We start from the raw sequence: 17,280 nt of genomic DNA on the forward strand, positions 1-17,280 counted from the left end.
GTTCACTCGCGTTCCCCGCTCTACAAGTTTTGTAGAACCCCGGGAGTTTCGATTCCCGATTTCGGTGACAATGTGGTGGAAGGAGCTTTGCAGTGGCACAGAGGCACGTGTGAGCCCCGAGTCTTTGTTTTCACCAGGCTGACGAGGGCTCATTTCCCTAACTCTTCTTGATTTGGGGAGATTTTTGTGTTTGAGGTTTCTACAAATACGTTTCAAAATCCGCACAAGGTAATTGTCACTGTAACTGCTTCCTGAACGGCTTTCTGAGCGCGTTTGTGTGCCGGAAGGTGACGCGATGAGTTTGGAGTAAGCAGTCCTCCGTGGAGCAGCCTTGGGAGGCGCAGGTTCGCTTCTGTCTGCTCGCGTGCGCGAGGACTCTGTAGACACGGAGTGGGTGGTGGCGTGGTGTGTGTGCAGCAGCGTTTCCTCGGGACTTGTCGGAGGTTGGGTACTTGTGCCGCTTTGTTAAACATGCGGTGGTGTGTCTGATTGCTGTGGTGTAAGAACAGATCTGTTCGTTGGAATGCACAGTGTGTAAAACCATTTGGAAAACGTTACAGGTTGTTGGCTGATGGGTGGAAGGAGAAGAGCCTTTATCCAGAGGAGGGCCACAAAGATGATAAAAGGGCTGGAGCACCTCTCTTATGAGGCCAGGCCGAGAGAGTTGGGGCTGTTCAGCCTGCAGAAGAGGAGGCTCCGGGGAGACCTGAGAGCGGCTCCCAGTGCCCAAAGGGGGCTGCAGGGAAGGTGGGGAGAGGCTGTTCAGTAGGGCCTGTTGCAATAAGACAAGGAGTAATGGTTTTAAAATAGTGGGGGGTAGATTTAGATTAGATATTAGGAAAAAATTTTTTACAATGCGAGTTATAGAACACTGTCCCAGGTTGCCCAGAGAGGCGGTGGAGGCCCCATCCCTGGAAACATTCCAGGCCAGGTTGGCCGGGGCTCTGAGCAACCTGATCTGGTTGGAGATGTCCCTGCTCCTTGCAGGGGGGTTGGACTGGATGGGCTTTAAAGGTCCCTTCCAACCCAAACTGTTCTATGATTCTGTAAAATAAGGCAGTTACTGCAGAGAGCTGTCTAAAATGCGTGTTCGTGTGGCACAGGATCCTCTGTGGAGTCTGGGGCCTTGTGATCATATCTAAACTTTCTTTGGATCCTACTATATTTTTGCTGTGTGTGAATGAGTTGTTCCAACTTTAGCAAGAACAGAGAGGGGCACACGTGAGAGGTCAGCTTTAAGAGTTCTTTCCGAGGTCCTTAAGCAGCTGACGTTGCCGGTTAAAAATGCTGCTCCCAAGGCAGTGCTGCAGGAGACAGGCCTCAGTGTCCCGAGATGTCTTTTCAAAACGGATGTTGATTACACGTGAGGGTGCGTGGTCTGTAAACGGGACGCTCTCAGCGCAGGGGCTTTGCAGAGTTCTGGAGTCTGAACGGGTGGCTGCAGCGTTCCACCCTTCCCCTTCAGCTGGGGCTCCTACCCGTGGGAAGGAGGAAGGCGCAGGGCAGCGTGCTGTCGCCAGCGAGGGTGCCCTGCCACGTGCAAACTTGAACGCCCGCGTTTTTATGTCCTTTTTTTATCCAAGAATTAAAAGATGATGCCTTTTACCTGCTAGTTTACTGCAAAGAAACAACCTGGCCCTGGTGAGGAGGCATCTAGAGCGCAATCCACCTGGTTTCTTTTTGAGGCGCGCGCGCTGTAAATGCGTTAGGGGGTGGCAGACCTCGCTGCCCTGCAGCGTGTCCGTACGGAACGTGCGTTGGCAGCGGCAGCTGCGCGTTGCGATGGAGCCGTGCCCGTATTCTGCGTGTAATTCCCTGTCTGCAGAAGTCACGCCTGCGTTTCTGCTGAGTTATGCTCTGGTCTCTTCCTGCTTCTTTTCCTTCTGTCTTAATTCCCTGTCTCTCCGGAAGCTCTGTATCTCTGGAAAACGTAGTTCTGCTCTTAGCGCTTCAGCAAGAGCTGTCTGGAAAGAGATTTCCCTGGACGCTGGCATTTCGGAGCAGCCGTGTGCCCGACCTTAACTTTTTCTAACTCTGTTTCAATAAAAGTAAAGTTTTGTCATGTGGATTGTAAATTAAACAGAGGTTCTGCTGTTAGGGTTACGCCGATCTCATTTAGCTGTTCGCTGGTTTCTCCAGCTTATTTAAGCCAGGAAGCTTTGTAAACTATTTCAGAAAATAGTAATTTGGGTCAAGCCAGTGCTGTGCCCTGTGGGTTCAGAAAAGCTAGTGAACACCTTCTGACGTAGAAAACAAAAACATTACGTGTATGAAACACCAGGATATAAAATGGGTGGCAATCCATGCAAGTCGGCAGATGTAATTTGTTTTTTAACCTGCTCCACTTTCTCTACTGTAAAAGAAATCTTGCTTTGAGCGGCCTAGGAAGTACTGAGCTGGACTGGTTAAGCCCGAGGATGCTTTTCATTGTAAAACTGTGGTGGTTTGTACTTGCATCCCTAGCTCCCTGAAAGAATAGTGCAGTTTTGCTGGAAGCTTGATTTTTTTTTTCTTTTTTTTTCTTTTTTTCTTTTTTTTTTTTTCCTTGGCTCACATGACTTTGTCTTTTTGGAATTCCAGTTTGCCATGTCGGAACTTGTTAATTGTTTAAGCAGCAACATAGCCCTTGAACTTTTTTCCATATCTGGAAAAGTTCACAATACACTGAGCTGAGTTTGATGGCTGCGTGTGCCAGTACAGTAACGTGGGGTTCGGGCCGTATGGTTTCCTCTGGATGATGATGGTACAGAGAGTTCCTCTGTGTGGCAGGATTCCTGCTGTATTTTTAGTCGTGTAGTTTAGGCCACGGGCATTGAAAGGGAGAGGAACAGTGGTATTAATTGCAAAAGCTCTTCTGGCTCCCTGGGGAGCTTGTGCAAGGTAATCCTGCAAGGCTGCGTAAACAGCTAACGGTAGGCCTTGGGCTTGTGCTGGCTTACCTTCTGCTTAGCCTATCTCCTATTGTGCTTTGAGCTGACCCCTCTTCCTGTGCTGGCGGGCTCTCGTGCAGCAAATACTCACTGCTGGGCACGCCTGGGAGCATGGCTTAAAACTGCTTTGTGGGTTTCTGTAATGGGCCTCAGGGTGAGGAGAAGGTGTTGGATTTAGCAGGAGAGCTCAGCTTGTCTCCTTTGTTCCTGCTGGAGTCACACGGAAGTGGTGCCTGGGAACAAGCAGGTGCCATTTTGTTTCTGGATGACAGGCCAGGTTTGTAGGTCTGGAGTCTCTTTACCATAAAGGAAAATATTCTTTCCCTCTTCCTAGTGAAACAGAGCATTAGCAGAGGCTAAATGGTGAAGGGAGTCGCTGCTATTAGGCTTGAGAAAGTTAGAGTTCCTGCTTAATTTAGCTTTATCGTGTCAGAGCTATGAATAGTAAAATCATGGGATTACATTTCATGCCAGCTGAGAATTGTGTTTGCGCTGTTTCACTCCATGGTAACCGGAAGCTGTCATGTCCATAAGAAAAAAAATAATGGCACCCAGAAATGACACCCAGCCTCGCTGCGGGAGCGCTGGAGCCCTGGGTCCTTGAGGAGGGGTGTAGTTTCCTACCCAAGGAAGCTTTCTGTCCTTTTTTCATGTCACGTATGAAAATACTTTGTATGCTTCTCCTCTGTTGTACGTGTACAAGAATGAGGCCTCTTTGCAAAGCTCTGCTCGCAGCTACTCCTTTGATCAAGAGGGAATGGACTGCTCATCATTTCAGCTCCAAATTTGTCATCCGGCCATTTTTAGCTTGTCGTGATTTACAGTGTAAGGTGGCTGTACAAAACCCAAAAAAGCCCCTGCTGTCATGCGAGGGGTGCTGTCGCTTGCACAGCTAGCCAGCGTAAGTTCTCCCCACCGTGCCTGCATTTCGCTTTCCCCTTTGCTTGAGTGGAAGGAAGAAAGGAAAGCTCGGCAGGTAACCCCATAGGGGTGTGTGCTCTGAGAGCACCAAAGGTGACGGCTTGGGGGTGTGGGGGCTGTTAAGCTGAAATTCTGTTCTTAAGGGAATTAGGCTCAGTATTACTGATGTTAACTTGTGCCTTAACAGAGGGCTGTACACATGGTATCTTGTGGGGGTTGTGTACCTCGTTATTTCAGGCCGTGTGTATCTGTAAATTCTCACAGTTAATTGCTCCTACAGGGCTGTGAGTGGGCTCGGTTTCCTGAGGTAAGGATCGGTGTATGCACGACCTGATTAGATTAAGTAATTTTGGCAGCCTTTTTTTTACTGGGAAATGGTGCTGGGATGAATGGCTAAATCAGAATCCTTTCCTCTGCTTGTAAAATATGAGGATTTGCCAGTATCTTGATTGGTTTAAGTTTGTTTTTTTTTTTTTCCCTTTTTATTTAGGTGAGAGCTCAATCGTTTCTAATAAAGCAGTATTCAGAAACATAATTGACGGGAGACCTACACAAGGTACGTAAACACAGCTCTGAAAACTGTTAGAAGAAACTTACTCCGTACATACAAGATTTCTGTGGACAAGCATTCACCTCTGTTTTGTAGCCTAGCAGAGTGTAGGGATAGCCTGTTCTGAGGGCTTGTGCTTGCAATAACTCCATGATTTTTAAATTCTTTTTAGAGAGCTTTTAATGTTATACCAAGTCATGGAAATCCTTTTCCTTGTTTTCCCCGGAGGTAGTGAGAGTCAAGTTAAGAAAGAGAGAAATCCAGTGCTGGCTTGAGAATAGATGGGTGAATGGTTTTGCTTTTTGCAGCTTCTAAATGAAAGTTGCTAGAGCTTGTATTTTCATGAGGTAAATGTACGAAGAGTAGCAGTCCTTTAGGACAGATTCAGTTTTGGCTGTAACTCTACTTTGTATTTCAGATGATATTCCCAAGAGCCTCACATTGAATTGTTTGGGTTTTTTTTACGTGACTTTCTGTTTCTTTGGAAGCATAACTTCCACATTTTTGTAAGTGCAGCGCGGTCACTCTAATGAAGGAAATACTGGTGTGTGGAGCCTGCTGGTTTCCAGACTGCAGTGACCTGAGAGGGTTGAAAACCTCACTGGAGGTCACAGTTTATTCTTCCATTGCTGTGTGGGGAGTAGCACAATTCAATTATGCACAAGTTTGAATTCTTTTGGTTAACTGATTTGTGAATGGTTTTCTTACGTAAAGTAAACCGAACTGTTTCTTGTTTCTCTTGGGGGTTCTGAAACTGCAGGCACAAGGATTCACAGACCCCCCAACGGTTTTAACAAGGGTTCAGTTCACATCCCAAAACTGCTTAAAATAGTAGGGCTGCGCTGTGATGAAGCCCTTGGTTTTGAGGAAGGTCTGACTTTTCTGCTCGTCTGTTCCCACGTTGTATAGGTTTGGAAGCAAAAACCTGATTAAACAGGTTCTCTCACTCTCTCTCTCTCTCTTTTAAAAAAATTATAGATGTTTTCTTCTATGTTTAATGGAAAATCAAGCTGCCTGACTTTTGTAACAAAAATATCGAGATTTCTAATCAGTTTTTTCTTGGATTTGTGTTCCGTGAGCTCCTTGTCACTAAACAGTCTGGATAATAACATAAGACTTTTTGAGCTCAAAGATATATAAAATAGTTTTTAGTCCAGTAACTAGTGTCAGAATTAAAGTCACCGATTGGTGTTTATAGTTGCTCAGATTATTTGGAAAAGGATTGTTCAGCACTGCAGTTTGCAGAGTCAGTCATTCCTTGAAATAGTCTTTAAACCATTCTGTAGAACCTGCTTCTTGTTACCTGAAACCAGGGCTGGAGCGCCGTGTTAAACTTCCGTAGGGATTAGTTTAATTGTGTGAAAACCCAAACATGCTTGAAGGAGAATCTTAATTTTGAAAGCCTATAGACTAGAGAGAAATTGGAACTGCTATTGGCAAACTAGTGCTTCTCCTGCCATGGCAGAATGATCTGAACTTTTTTTTTTTTTCCCCCCTGAAAGTGTTTGGCGTGTATTAAAGTGGAACAGGCTGTCTTGATTTGGGTTTTTGCTGGTTTTGATTTAGCAGTGTTGTACGGAAAATTTTCATTGAGGAGCTTGGTAGATGTAGTTGTAGGCTTTAGTTTGACTTGTGTCTCCTGAAAACATACGCTGGATACTTGATCTGGAAAGAAGAGTTGTTCTACTTTTTGTTACCCTAATGAAATTTGAACTGGATGATGAGAAATAGCATTTTAATTTGCAGTCCACTGGATTGGCAGTGCGAGCTACGCAGGTGGCTCTTTTTTCTTCCCCTTAAGTGTTCTGTTGATATCAAGAGCATACTTAATTTTTGGTGCAAGACCAAACCTTAGCTTGAAAAGGAAGAATCAAATAGAAAGTGAGATTATTAGACTTTGATTTCTGAACTAGCCAAACCAGTGTGTGCTGCTGGCACGTCCAGTGTGCTCTGACGTGTAGATAGCTTCAACTTTTTTCCACTTCAAGAAAGTTCACAGCAAAATCTCGTGCAGCTGCAGTACAAAGCTTGTTGGGAAGCAGGTTTTACGTAGTTGTCAGGCATAGCAAGATTAATTTGTCGTGCTTCTGGGCTGCTCTTTTAGAACAGGAGCTTTACTTCACTTCAGTATATTGGTGGTTGTCAATCTTAACTGGTGTAGGAATATTATTTTAAACTTTTAATCTAATGTAGGAATTTGTGATAGTCAAACCACTGTGGTCATTATTTTGATTTGTTTTTGATAAAACTGGGAGCTGCAAGGAAGGAGCAGATGTTGTGTCCTGGTGCTAACCGTGGTTGGGTTGGAGGGAGGTGGGTGTTGGGGTGTTCTCGGGCTGTGTCCCTCTGCATGAACTGCCAGTGTGCTGCCATCCTTGCAGCAGCCCCAACCGGCGTAAGTGCAAAGTGCTGCTCAGGACTGCGGATCTTTCCAGGGAATTAATGTGCAGTGTGAAAAATACCCTTTTGGGGCACCTCTTGCATTAAAAAAAAAATAAAAACAAACCCCCCCCCCAAAAAACCAAAACAAAACAAAAAAACAAAACCAAACTCAAAACACTTCTATTCTTTGCCAGGTACGTGTATGGTAAACAAAGATTGCTCTGATTTGGCACTGGTGTCAGGCTGCTTTTACTAAGAGTACTGAGCCTGAGTGCAAGAGGAAGCACTAGGGACCAGTTTTATTACAGTTCCATGTGTGGTTTTACCTAAGCCCCAGAGCTCACGTTTGGCTTATTTAACCAATTTGTTCGTATCAGTGTTACTACCAAGTAGCAGTTTGGTATTGGGCATAGTACAACGCTTATTCTGGAGGTAGGTAGTTAGATTGAAACACGATTATACTGAAATTAGCTTTAAAATATGTTGACGATTGTTAGTTACTGTTGTGTTTTATTTGACACATTTTATTTCCTAGAGTTTGTCATTGTATCTCAATTAATACTGGCGGTTCTTAGCAGTGGTGTTCTTACCCAAGTCTGACGTAGCCGCAGGTGCCGCTTACCTCCTCTGCTTCTCCGGGAGGCAGATGAATTGAAATGCGTGGAAGTGGTGCTTTTGCGGGGTTGTGAAGTACAAGATCATGCATAGGACTGGATTTTTAAATTTTTGATCAGATTCTCTGCCTCTGTTAGGCGTGGATTTAGGTGATTACTATCCTTTAAGTTTATAAACAGCTACTTTCTTATTGGCAGTGCTTTCAAAAAGAGTACAGTGCCGACACTTCTGTTTGTGTCAGCATTTTCTAATATTTTTGTAGAGTCCTAAATATAGGGTCAATCAGCAAGAAGTACTTCTTATCGTCTGGGATTTTAAAGTTGTAGAGGACAAAGACTGCAGTTTAAATGAATGTAAGCCTTTCACGTATCTTATCGATATGTTAAAAAAGCTTGTTTTGTGGGAAATGAAACTGATTTTTTACTCTGTAGTTCTGTGACTTTTTGTACAAGTTTATTTCTGTAGTGATTGCTGTTGCCTTCTTACGCAAAGTACATTTTATAGTTTTTTGGTTTTTTTAAGAATTGACTAATCTTGTTTGGGTTTTGGAGCTTAAGATTATGAATTCTAGAGTTGGCTGGAGAAGAATTAATTATTTTTCTTCCCTGATAATGAAGGCCATTGCGAGCAAATAAAGTAGCAGTTCAACTGTTTCTTCCCAAGCTCGATGTTTGTGCTAGTGAACACTGAAAGGATGACAAGATGCCCAGGCAGGAATGTTTTCTCTAGTGAGGTGCTATCTTGTTTACTTTGGGTCTTACAGCAAAATAAACTGTAACTGGTTTATTAAAAGTTGGGCAGAAACGACCAAGTAAATTTTTGTTTTCCTACCACAGTTATATAGAGCTTTCTACATATGCTTTTACAAAGGATTTAATACTTGCAAGTTAATGTTTTATAAACACTATGTAATAAAGTGAAACTACTGTAACCAGTTTTGCGGTGCTGTGCACACTTCTAAGGTAGGTACATGAGCCGTTTCGCTTGTTTCCAGATATTCTTGGTGTTTATGCTCAGTGTATTGTAAACAGATGTGAGGACAGATAAATTGCTTCTTTTGGTGGGGACATAGCTGCTGTGTTTTTCTCTCTGAGCTGGCAAATCGTGGTGCTACGTGGTGCAGCAATCCTCAGTGGCACGCTTGAGATGCAGCGATTTCAGCTGTAACATTTTGTTAGATGGCTTTTCTGTACAGGCCGTGGTGGTTCTGTTCTGCTTTAACATCTGTGGAAGGTCTGAAATAATGATGAGTACTGCTTGAAAGACTTCAAAAAAAGGAGTGGAAGATGGAAAGAGGCAGTCATTAGAGTAATACAGGCCAGTTGGAAATAGGAAACAAATTCTTGGAAAAAGGCATTGTGAAAACTAGAAATGTTCTTCATTTGACCCATGTCTTGGCGTACAGAAATGTTCTTTACAGTGTTCTGGAATACGAAACCCCTGGACTATGATTTCTGCTTCAGCAGAGAGCGTTGTGCACGTTTCCTACTTTCCTTTCCATATCTGGAAGAAAGGTTAGCTGTTCTTGCTTGTTGTGTGTTGTCTTGGTTCATTTTTTTGTAGTAGTGCTCTAAATGTGAAAACTGTGTTTTTCTACAGAGGGTAATTCAGCCAGCTTTTTACCTGGATGACATCTGTGTGCAGTGGATTGTACCAGAAGTTTGTGGTTATGTTGGTGTTTGGGAAAAACAAACAAACCCCAAGTGTTTTGTCACAAACCAAGAAAAGAAATGGTTCTGGCAATTTTTTTTTTTTCTGGTAGCCACTGTGAAAGGCTGAATGTCAAAGGTCTTTGTAAGGTAAAAGGCAAGACACCTCTCTTTCATCAATGTTTAGACAGACAGATATGACAACAGTAAAACAAATGTCTGTGGTGTGTTGTTCTTTATTTGGCTTATTTCAAAGACTGGAAAGCGTGATTTAGCAAACACTAAACCTCGCAATACAAACTTCCCTCTTGGGTCAGAACAGGACTTAATCACCATTTCAGAGAAAGTATAATCTTCAAGTAGCCTTGAAACCTTTTTTCAATGAAGTAAACAGAAGAAATTAATAGCTTTAAACAAGTTTATTTTATGGTTGAACACAGAGTAAATTACATTCTTGCTGTTAGACCAGGGCTTTAATAACATGGAGTAATTTATGAGGTTGTGTTTACTGTTTTCTTTTTTAAAAGTTACACCTCTCTAGCAGTGCATGGAAGGACACTGAAATGTAATTGTAGACCTGTCAAAACAGCTCCCAGTGGACTGGTGGGACCCTTTGAAGACAGCGATATGCTGATGGTTGAATTTGTCCCCTCTTTAACAATATGGGAAAATCCTTGGTCCTGAATCCAGTAAGACCATACAAGTGAGCTGAGAGAAATTACTTCAGTATGACTGTGCTGATGTAATGACAGCAATTAGTATGTATATAACGTGAGATCGGGTAGCGGCAGGGGAGACAGAGGAAGGAGAGAGTACTTAGACTTAAAATTTGGAAAGCCTGAATAACCATTCTAGAAACTGTTATTCGTAAAAGTACATGAAAGAATTCATGGTGGATGAGGAACTTTTGCAATGTATGTGCTCTGAACTACTAAGATATGATAAACATTTCGGGTACAGCACTGGGTGAATGCTTAAGGACGCCTGATTCCTGTTGATCGTCGGTGACAGTAAGCACAACAAAGTACAAACAAAGATCCTTCAGTGCATTTTCCTCTCATTTCAGGTTTGCTTCCTGATTTCATAATTGACAAAGCTGAGACGGTGAAACCTGACTGTTGAAGGGTGCAAGGCGTGAGCCTGCTGAAGCAGGTAGGCACGCAATAGAAAATAAAATCTTCAAAAGTGGTAAAACTGCCTGCCTTGGGATTTGGCATATACCTTCTTACATCCCTTCTATCCTGGTCGTGCTGCAAGTTAAACTGTATCTGTTGAATTCTTTTTTCACTGTTACTGTTGCTGTGCAAAAAGGAGTATACGGGATTTGAAGAAAAAAACTTGACCTGATGTCTTGGAATGTTTTGGCTTGTCTTTCCAAATAGCTGGTAAACATAAGGTTAAAACAGAACAATTTTGTTACATAATCTTGGATGTCCTGGAAGAAGTAATACCTACTTTTTTTTTTTTAGTGCTATGTTGAGTCATTTTTTTTTGGATTTACACCCTGGTGAATGTGGGGACAAAAGGAGTGCTTCCCCCTGTATACCTTAATTGGCCAGACTATTAAACGTCATACTGATTTAAACTGTTAAACCTCTGTGGTGTCTGCTCCCCGTTCCATTTGTTTTTTTACTGACTTCAGTCAGTGGCCATAAAACTCCTTAACTATTCTGAATAATGAAATTCTGAAGCTGTTTAAGCTAGTGGAAGTGTACAGCAGTAAGAGACTCTTGACAGTGCCTTTTTTCCATTGCTGTGGAGCAGAGTTGAGCTGCTCTTTTGACTTCTGTCAGGAGACTTAAAACAGGTAAAACATTAACTTTCCTGTCACTGTTCATTGACAAAAGTTTGTCTTCCGGGCAAAGTCCATTGTGATGTCTTAGTGGGAGCATTCACTCTTACATTATTTTCACCCCTTTGAGTGGTATGATGGATTGCTATGAGGATTTAGAAATGGAGAAGGCAAATGTTGCTTCTTGAAATACCCTCCAAGTTTTAGGAAACACACACTTTGAGAGTGAGAGGCTTCCAGGGGTTGGTTCTCCATCTCAAGCCCTGCCTTATTTGTCAGCGGGGCTCATGTGAATGGGGTCACAGAACTGGTCTGGATTGAAAATAGTCTTGCAAAGCGGAACATTTGTAACTTCCGTCATGACATGGATGAAGTTCATGTAGATGAACAGTTTGTTCTGTTGACAGGATAGGAACTCTCTACGTGGGCCCCATTGCTAAGGCGGTAAGTAGTCAAACTGCACATCAGCAGAAATAGCCCCAGGCAGCCACATCTGTGGTTTTGTTCTAGTTCTTGATGGGGTAGAAGTGGATCTCTGCAGAATACCATCTGCAAAGGTTACTGTTAAACATCAAAAAAGGTTCACTGTGGCCTTTGTCTTCACTTGGTAGATTACTTGAGTTGCCTGTAGTTCCCAGTATGGATCCTATTTGGATAACATCCATAGAAACCAGGCTTTTATTGCTTTTTCTTTGTAGATGTTAAAGACTCACAATAGTTTTGTAAAGACAAAAATCTTATTGTTCTTGACCAGAACTCATTTTCTACTGTATTAGGCACCTTTGTAAGAGTCTTCCCTTTTTGGATGGTATTGTTTGTAGTGTGGAAAAAAAAAAACAAAACAAAACCAAAAAACCCTTAAAGCAGCTCCAGAACTGCCAGAAGTGTGTGTTGTATTATGAGGTATGTTATACAGTGTGGTTTTATGGCAGATAAACAAGCTGTCTGTTTTCCAGTAGGGCAATACCTTACCAGAAGTTTTACTTTCAGCACACTCAGGATCAGTGCTGGTATTTTTGTATGTGAGGCTACACTACTTGGGAAGATCTGCTGGACAGCTTATAACTGGGTCTTCAGGAAGGACAAACCAAAAAGAACAATTTTGAAAATTCCTGGCGATGTTTCCAGGAGCGCATCTCCAGCAGATGTGTGCAGTCACGTTCTCTCTGCTGGGAGCTGAGACCTGGATCAGGCAGCAGGGATCGACTGTGTCCCTTTCAAGGTAGAGGTGGAGCCAGTGTCATGAGAAGGAATTCTGTAGCTGAAAGCAGGAAGGAGACGTGACCTCTGGCAGAGCAGAACAGTTTGGGATTTTTTTTTTTTTTTTGCTTACCAGCTGAACATATTTTATCTCAGTAAGTCAATCATTAGTTCTTAGAAGAACTGAATGTATATCGCAATAAGTTTGCAACTGCACTGTTAACATAGGGGAGCTGAAATGACTGCAATATTTAGTTTGTTTAACTTTTTGAGTGCTGATAGAGCATGGCAACTCGGTGTCTATTCCAGTTGGAGTTATGTCACATGTTAGGAATGAATCAACTTCAAAAACATTGACAAAGATAAAAAAACCTTCTAAGACAAGAGAGCTTTTGGCGCACATCACACATACCAAACTAATGTTTGGCTAGTAAGAGCTGGGGAGCAAAGTGAAATACAAATACTCTCAAACAGCTCAAAGCAAGTGATGCTTTTAAAATCTGTTTTGGAGCCATCTCAGGGCTTACTGAGAGTTACTGCCACTTCTGCTCTACTTGGTCAGTCAGCTCTATCTATGTGCTTTTTAAAAAAAAAAAAAATTTCAGAAGAGACTGCAACAGAGAAGAGCTGTGGTGAAAGCTGTTTTAATATTAGTCTATTAAAGTATTTTGAGCAGTACTAAGTTCAGTGTAAATAAAGATCACTTACAGGTTGAAGTGTAATTTGTTCTTGAGCTACAGGGTTGTAAGTTGATAGAGAACTATCCTGAAATTACACAAGTTACAGGATACATTTGTAATAAATCGCTTACAGAATGTAGCTTTTTTCTGGTTTTGTTGTATTAAAGTCAGGATTCAGTTGGGAGCAGCTCTCTGATTCTGAGAGGCAGTTTAAATCATCTTCCTGTATGGAATCACAGAATGGTTTGGGTTGGGAGGGACCTTTAAAGCCCACCCAGTCCAGCCCCACTGCAGGGAGCAGGGTCGTCTCCAGCCAGATCAGGTTGCTCAGAGCCCCGGCCAACCTGGCCTGGAATGTTTCCAGGGATGGGGCCTCCACCACCTCTCTGGGCAACCTGGGACAGTGCTCCACCACCCTCCGCGTAAAAATTTTTTTCCTAGCATCAAGCCTGAATCTGCCTCCCTCTATTTCAGAACCATTACCCCTTGTCCAGTCACAACAGGCCCTGCTAAAGAATTTCTCCCCATCTTTCCTTTAAGCTTCTGCTTTTCTTCTATGTTTTGGTTTGCTGTGCTAAACTTTTGATTGTTTTGTCCAGCAGGTTAGGAAATGTTGCAGTTTCAACAGACATATTTAGTAAATTTAAAGTAAATATTTATAAAGGGTCCTTTCACACATTCTTTCTCCGAAAACTGACCAAGGATAAGAATGAACTTTGCTGCTTCAGTGGCAGTGCTTAAATTTTCATCCCTAGTGCAATTTATTTTTTTCCTAATAGAACAGGAAACATTAAGATCTTTTTCCTTACATACTTTCTAATGTGGAATATATTAAAATACTTGATATAGTATCTTAGTATAGTGAAATGGAAGAATGGGAACACGTAACGTGAGTTTTAAAATAAAAGCCAACTTCCCATTTCTGGAAAGTACCAGCTCTCATGATGACGATCAACCCACTTTCCCAGGCGTTGCTCCTGTGACGGGTGCTGTGCTGTTCCTGAAAACGCCCTGGCAGCAGCTGGAGTATTTGGTAACCATATATGTAATTTGGCTTTGGGGAGCGACTGAAAGCGAAGACATTGCAAGTCAGTCCTCTGGAATTTGCTTAATATGGATACAGCAGCAGCAGTACTCGATCGGTTGTGTTTATATACCTCAATGTCTCTATTTTTAATTAGTAGGTGAAAAAAAGGATGAAGTTGTTCTAATATAGTTCTTTTTTTCTTTCTGGCTCTTATTCATGAGTCACTTGCTGAAAAGTTTGTTGATAACTTTTATCCAATACTCAGTTAATGCAAATTTTGTCTTTACAGTCCTTTTCCTACTTCCTAGAGCAATCTTCTTTTTTTCCCCTTGTTCTAGAATGTGGGTGATGAACGCTGCAGAGCGTTTGTTTCGCAGATGCTCAGGTTTGAGCAATTTGTTGTCAAAATGCCTCTTTGTTAATTTCGTGGTTTGAGATGCTTTTCAGCCACTGAAATATGCAGTTAAAATAACTTAGAGTGTGTAATCTCTGGACTATTGCAACAATTATTGATACTCGGTTTTCCTGAGGACTCCGTGATCTCATGTACTTGCACGGTGTTTATTTTTTTTCTCTCCTGGGGCAGCAGAGGCCAAGGACTTCTGCTTACTTAAAGGGAGCAGATTGTTAAGGAGTCTGAGAGCCGCAGGCATTTGTGGACTGTCGTGTATTTTAAAAACATTCGTTAGATTTTACTGTATGAGCTTTTGTGGCTCTCATGTATTTTGATCTTCCGTAAGTAATGTGAGAGATATGCAGTATTTTACCAACTTTGAGGGGTCAAAATGTAATTTCTTGTAGAAATTCTTAAAGAATTCTGCTAAATGCTAAATAAATTGCTTCTGATGTAGTGAATGAAATTTATGTATTGTTTAAAGAGAGCAGGTTTTCTTCTCAGCTTCGACAGCTGCCTCTGGAATTGCAGAATTCAAATCTCAATAGCAGCTGCTAATGTGGAATACTCAACAATCCAAACCCTTAACTCAAACTAGCCCTTAGTCCCTTTTCCAGCCCACTACTGGAAACCTCCAGTTTCTAGGAATGGAAGTAAAGGAGATCGGGAGTTTAATCTGAGGAGCAAGAGAGTGGAGTCCCCTTCCTCCTTGCCAAGTCAGAGGCCAAAGCATTTTCCATTTAAGCTGAGGAACTATCCTGGAACCAACAGAGATTCAAAAGCTAGAGCGTATTTTGCAGTAGATCAAATTTTAAATTGTAAGGGGTTTTGTTTATGGCTGGATTAAATAGGTCAGCTATTACTGCAGCTGAGATGCACTGTAATGGCTGGACAGAAAAGGCACTAGAGCTCTGCGGAGCCGTCTCGGATGTTCTGGGTTTGCTTCCGTAGCCCTTCGTGGAAGAGAGATCGTAAAAGAAGGTTCTTGGTAGCATGCAGAGGAAAATTTATGAAGGCCTCTGTCTGAAGCCACAAACCTGTGTGTTAGGCATTTGACTCTCTTGGATACTGATTTGAAAATGTGACCAGCTGAAAGAAATACAGCAGCTTGAATTTTATAAACGTGTATACCACCCTTCAAATGTGAACAATATGACACTCCCCCTCTTCAGTTAATAGTCTTGAGTATTTTTTTTTTTTCCGTAGGGGTAAGAGATCATGAAAATCCTGTAGAAAATCTTGCTTGTTGATGCTTACAAGAGAACAGATCAGATAGCGTGTAACTGAAACGAGTATGTGGTCAGACTGTATTCCCTGAAACAGCTTTTAAGGGACTCTTTAACCTTTACCTGGATACTTGCCTGAAATTAGCCCAGGTAATTCATAATAATAGCTTTTTCAAGTCATTTAATGCTACAATGTAATCTCTTCTGTCTTTAGCATTTGAATGACTCTGTGGATATTTGGAAGGACATCTGAATTATTTTGGCTGCAACAGAACTCCTCGCTGGCCGATACACGCTTGTAACTGATCATAGCAACTGCATAAACTGCAGAAGCAGGCGGGACACGTATATCCAGGGTTTAACCCGAGCGTTTGTGACGAGGCAGATCTCTGCAAATAGAGTTATGGTCGTGTATCTGGGGTTGTAATTTTTGTTCATGATTCTTTCAGAAAATTTAAAGAAAACTGGAGGAGGTGGGGATTGGTGGTGGTTTAGTTTTTGGGTTTTTTTTTTGTGGGGTGTTGTTTGTTTGGTTTTTTTTATTTTAAGCTCTTTTATTCCTTCATTGTTCCTTAAACCAGTGACAGCTGGCTGTATTGACAGTGGTGTGACTGAAATGAAACGGTTTGTCTCTTTAAAGGCATTCTTATTTAAGCTAGCAGCATGGTCTTTGCCTGTTCCTGGGTTTTGTATTAACTCACCGCTTTCAACTGTAGCTTTCAAATTTGTAATTCCTCTGGGTTGTAAACCTTTTATTCTTTCTGCAGATTTCCTCCTTAGACTGAAATAAACCTTCTATTCTGAGCCCAACACCATTCATCTGTTATTAGGCAGCCACTTCAAACATTCCTATTTCCAGTCTTATCAAGGTTCACGTCACTCCGGAGTTTGTCAGACTGCCAGATGTTGCCTGTTCTCTCAAATCTGCCAGGTGATTTAGTTTTTCAAATATTTTTATTTCCCTGTTTCCTTCAGGTAACCTGACAGGTGCTTGCAAAGATGTCTAAAACTAACAAATCAAAATCGGGATCCCGTTCTTCCCGTTCAAGATCGGGATCAAGATCACGCTCGCGTTCCTTCTCCAAATCTCGCTCCCGTTCTCGTTCTGTCTCACGATCAAGAAAACGCAGACTTAGGTAAGTGCGCGCAGCTCTGAAGCCGAAGGGTGTAACTCTGTTTTTTCCTCTCTGTTCAGATGGTTTGCCACTTAGTTCTTTTCTAGATAAAGACTTTGTTTAGATTCTAGGACAGATTATGTCCTGTGTTTTAGGCTGTTTCCTGCCAACCTGAGCTGTTTTGAAGTGTTTTCAATGAGCTGGAAAAATAAATGGCGACTCACCATTGTCAAGATACTTCTTTTGAGCCCTGAATCTGGTCTCTGTAGTATGTTTTTGGTGAAAAATAATTGTACTTTTCTGTGCAGGTCTCTTTCCCCTAGTATGAATACCAACAGATGCTCTAACGTGCAGTGAAATGAGGAGGTGGTTTTGTTAGTATAGCTCATTTTGTCACCGATACAGTCCACAGGGAAGTTGTTCCAGCCTTTTTAGGCTGGGCCCTTAGAGAAGACGTCTGTACTTTGTTTTTCCTCAAAAATATTAATAGATGTGTCAAAATGCATGTGTTGTTTTTCCCCACTTTCTTCTGCAGTTATTAACTGCTGCTGTATGTAATGGGATGGCCTGTTGTGCTTTTCCTAGTGCTAAGTACGCGCAATCTCCAAGATCCACTATTAACTTGGGTTAATAATAACGTTTGAAATTGCCAAAGCATGACAGAGGCCAAAAAACCATAGGTTTTTATCCTGACTTGAGATTATTTTGAGATTTTGCTTTTGATGTTTGTTTTACTGCTGCTGTAAGTGAGGGAGTTTAAGTGCATTTGCCGTGGTTGGAGTGGGGAAGAGGAGCTGGG

At 42.1% G+C, this 17,280-nt stretch overlaps 1 protein-coding gene across 4 annotated transcripts in view; it reads left to right on the forward strand.

Moving 5' to 3' along the window:
• THRAP3 (thyroid hormone receptor associated protein 3) overlaps positions 1-17,280 on the forward strand; it is a 32,579-nt gene that overhangs the window by 807 nt on the left and 14,492 nt on the right. For 2 of the 4 annotated variants that reach the window (XM_086765296.1, XM_086765299.1), the window contains exons 2-4: positions 4,342-4,407; positions 10,114-10,199; positions 16,342-16,502. In XM_086765296.1, the coding sequence (XP_086621422.1) occupies positions 16,366-16,502 (137 nt within the window). In that variant the 5' untranslated portion in view covers positions 4,342-4,407; positions 10,114-10,199; positions 16,342-16,365. Of the gene's footprint in view, positions 1-4,341; positions 4,408-9,609; positions 9,737-10,113; positions 10,200-16,341; positions 16,503-17,280 lie in introns of those variants that run through there. The other 2 variants (XM_086765297.1, XM_086765298.1) reach the window with 2 other exon arrangements.

This window comes from Chlamydotis macqueenii, chromosome 22 (assembly GCF_036417535.1).
Source record: "Chlamydotis macqueenii isolate bChlMac1 chromosome 22, bChlMac1.mat, whole genome shotgun sequence".
Lineage (NCBI taxonomy): Eukaryota > Metazoa > Chordata > Aves > Otidiformes > Otididae > Chlamydotis > Chlamydotis macqueenii.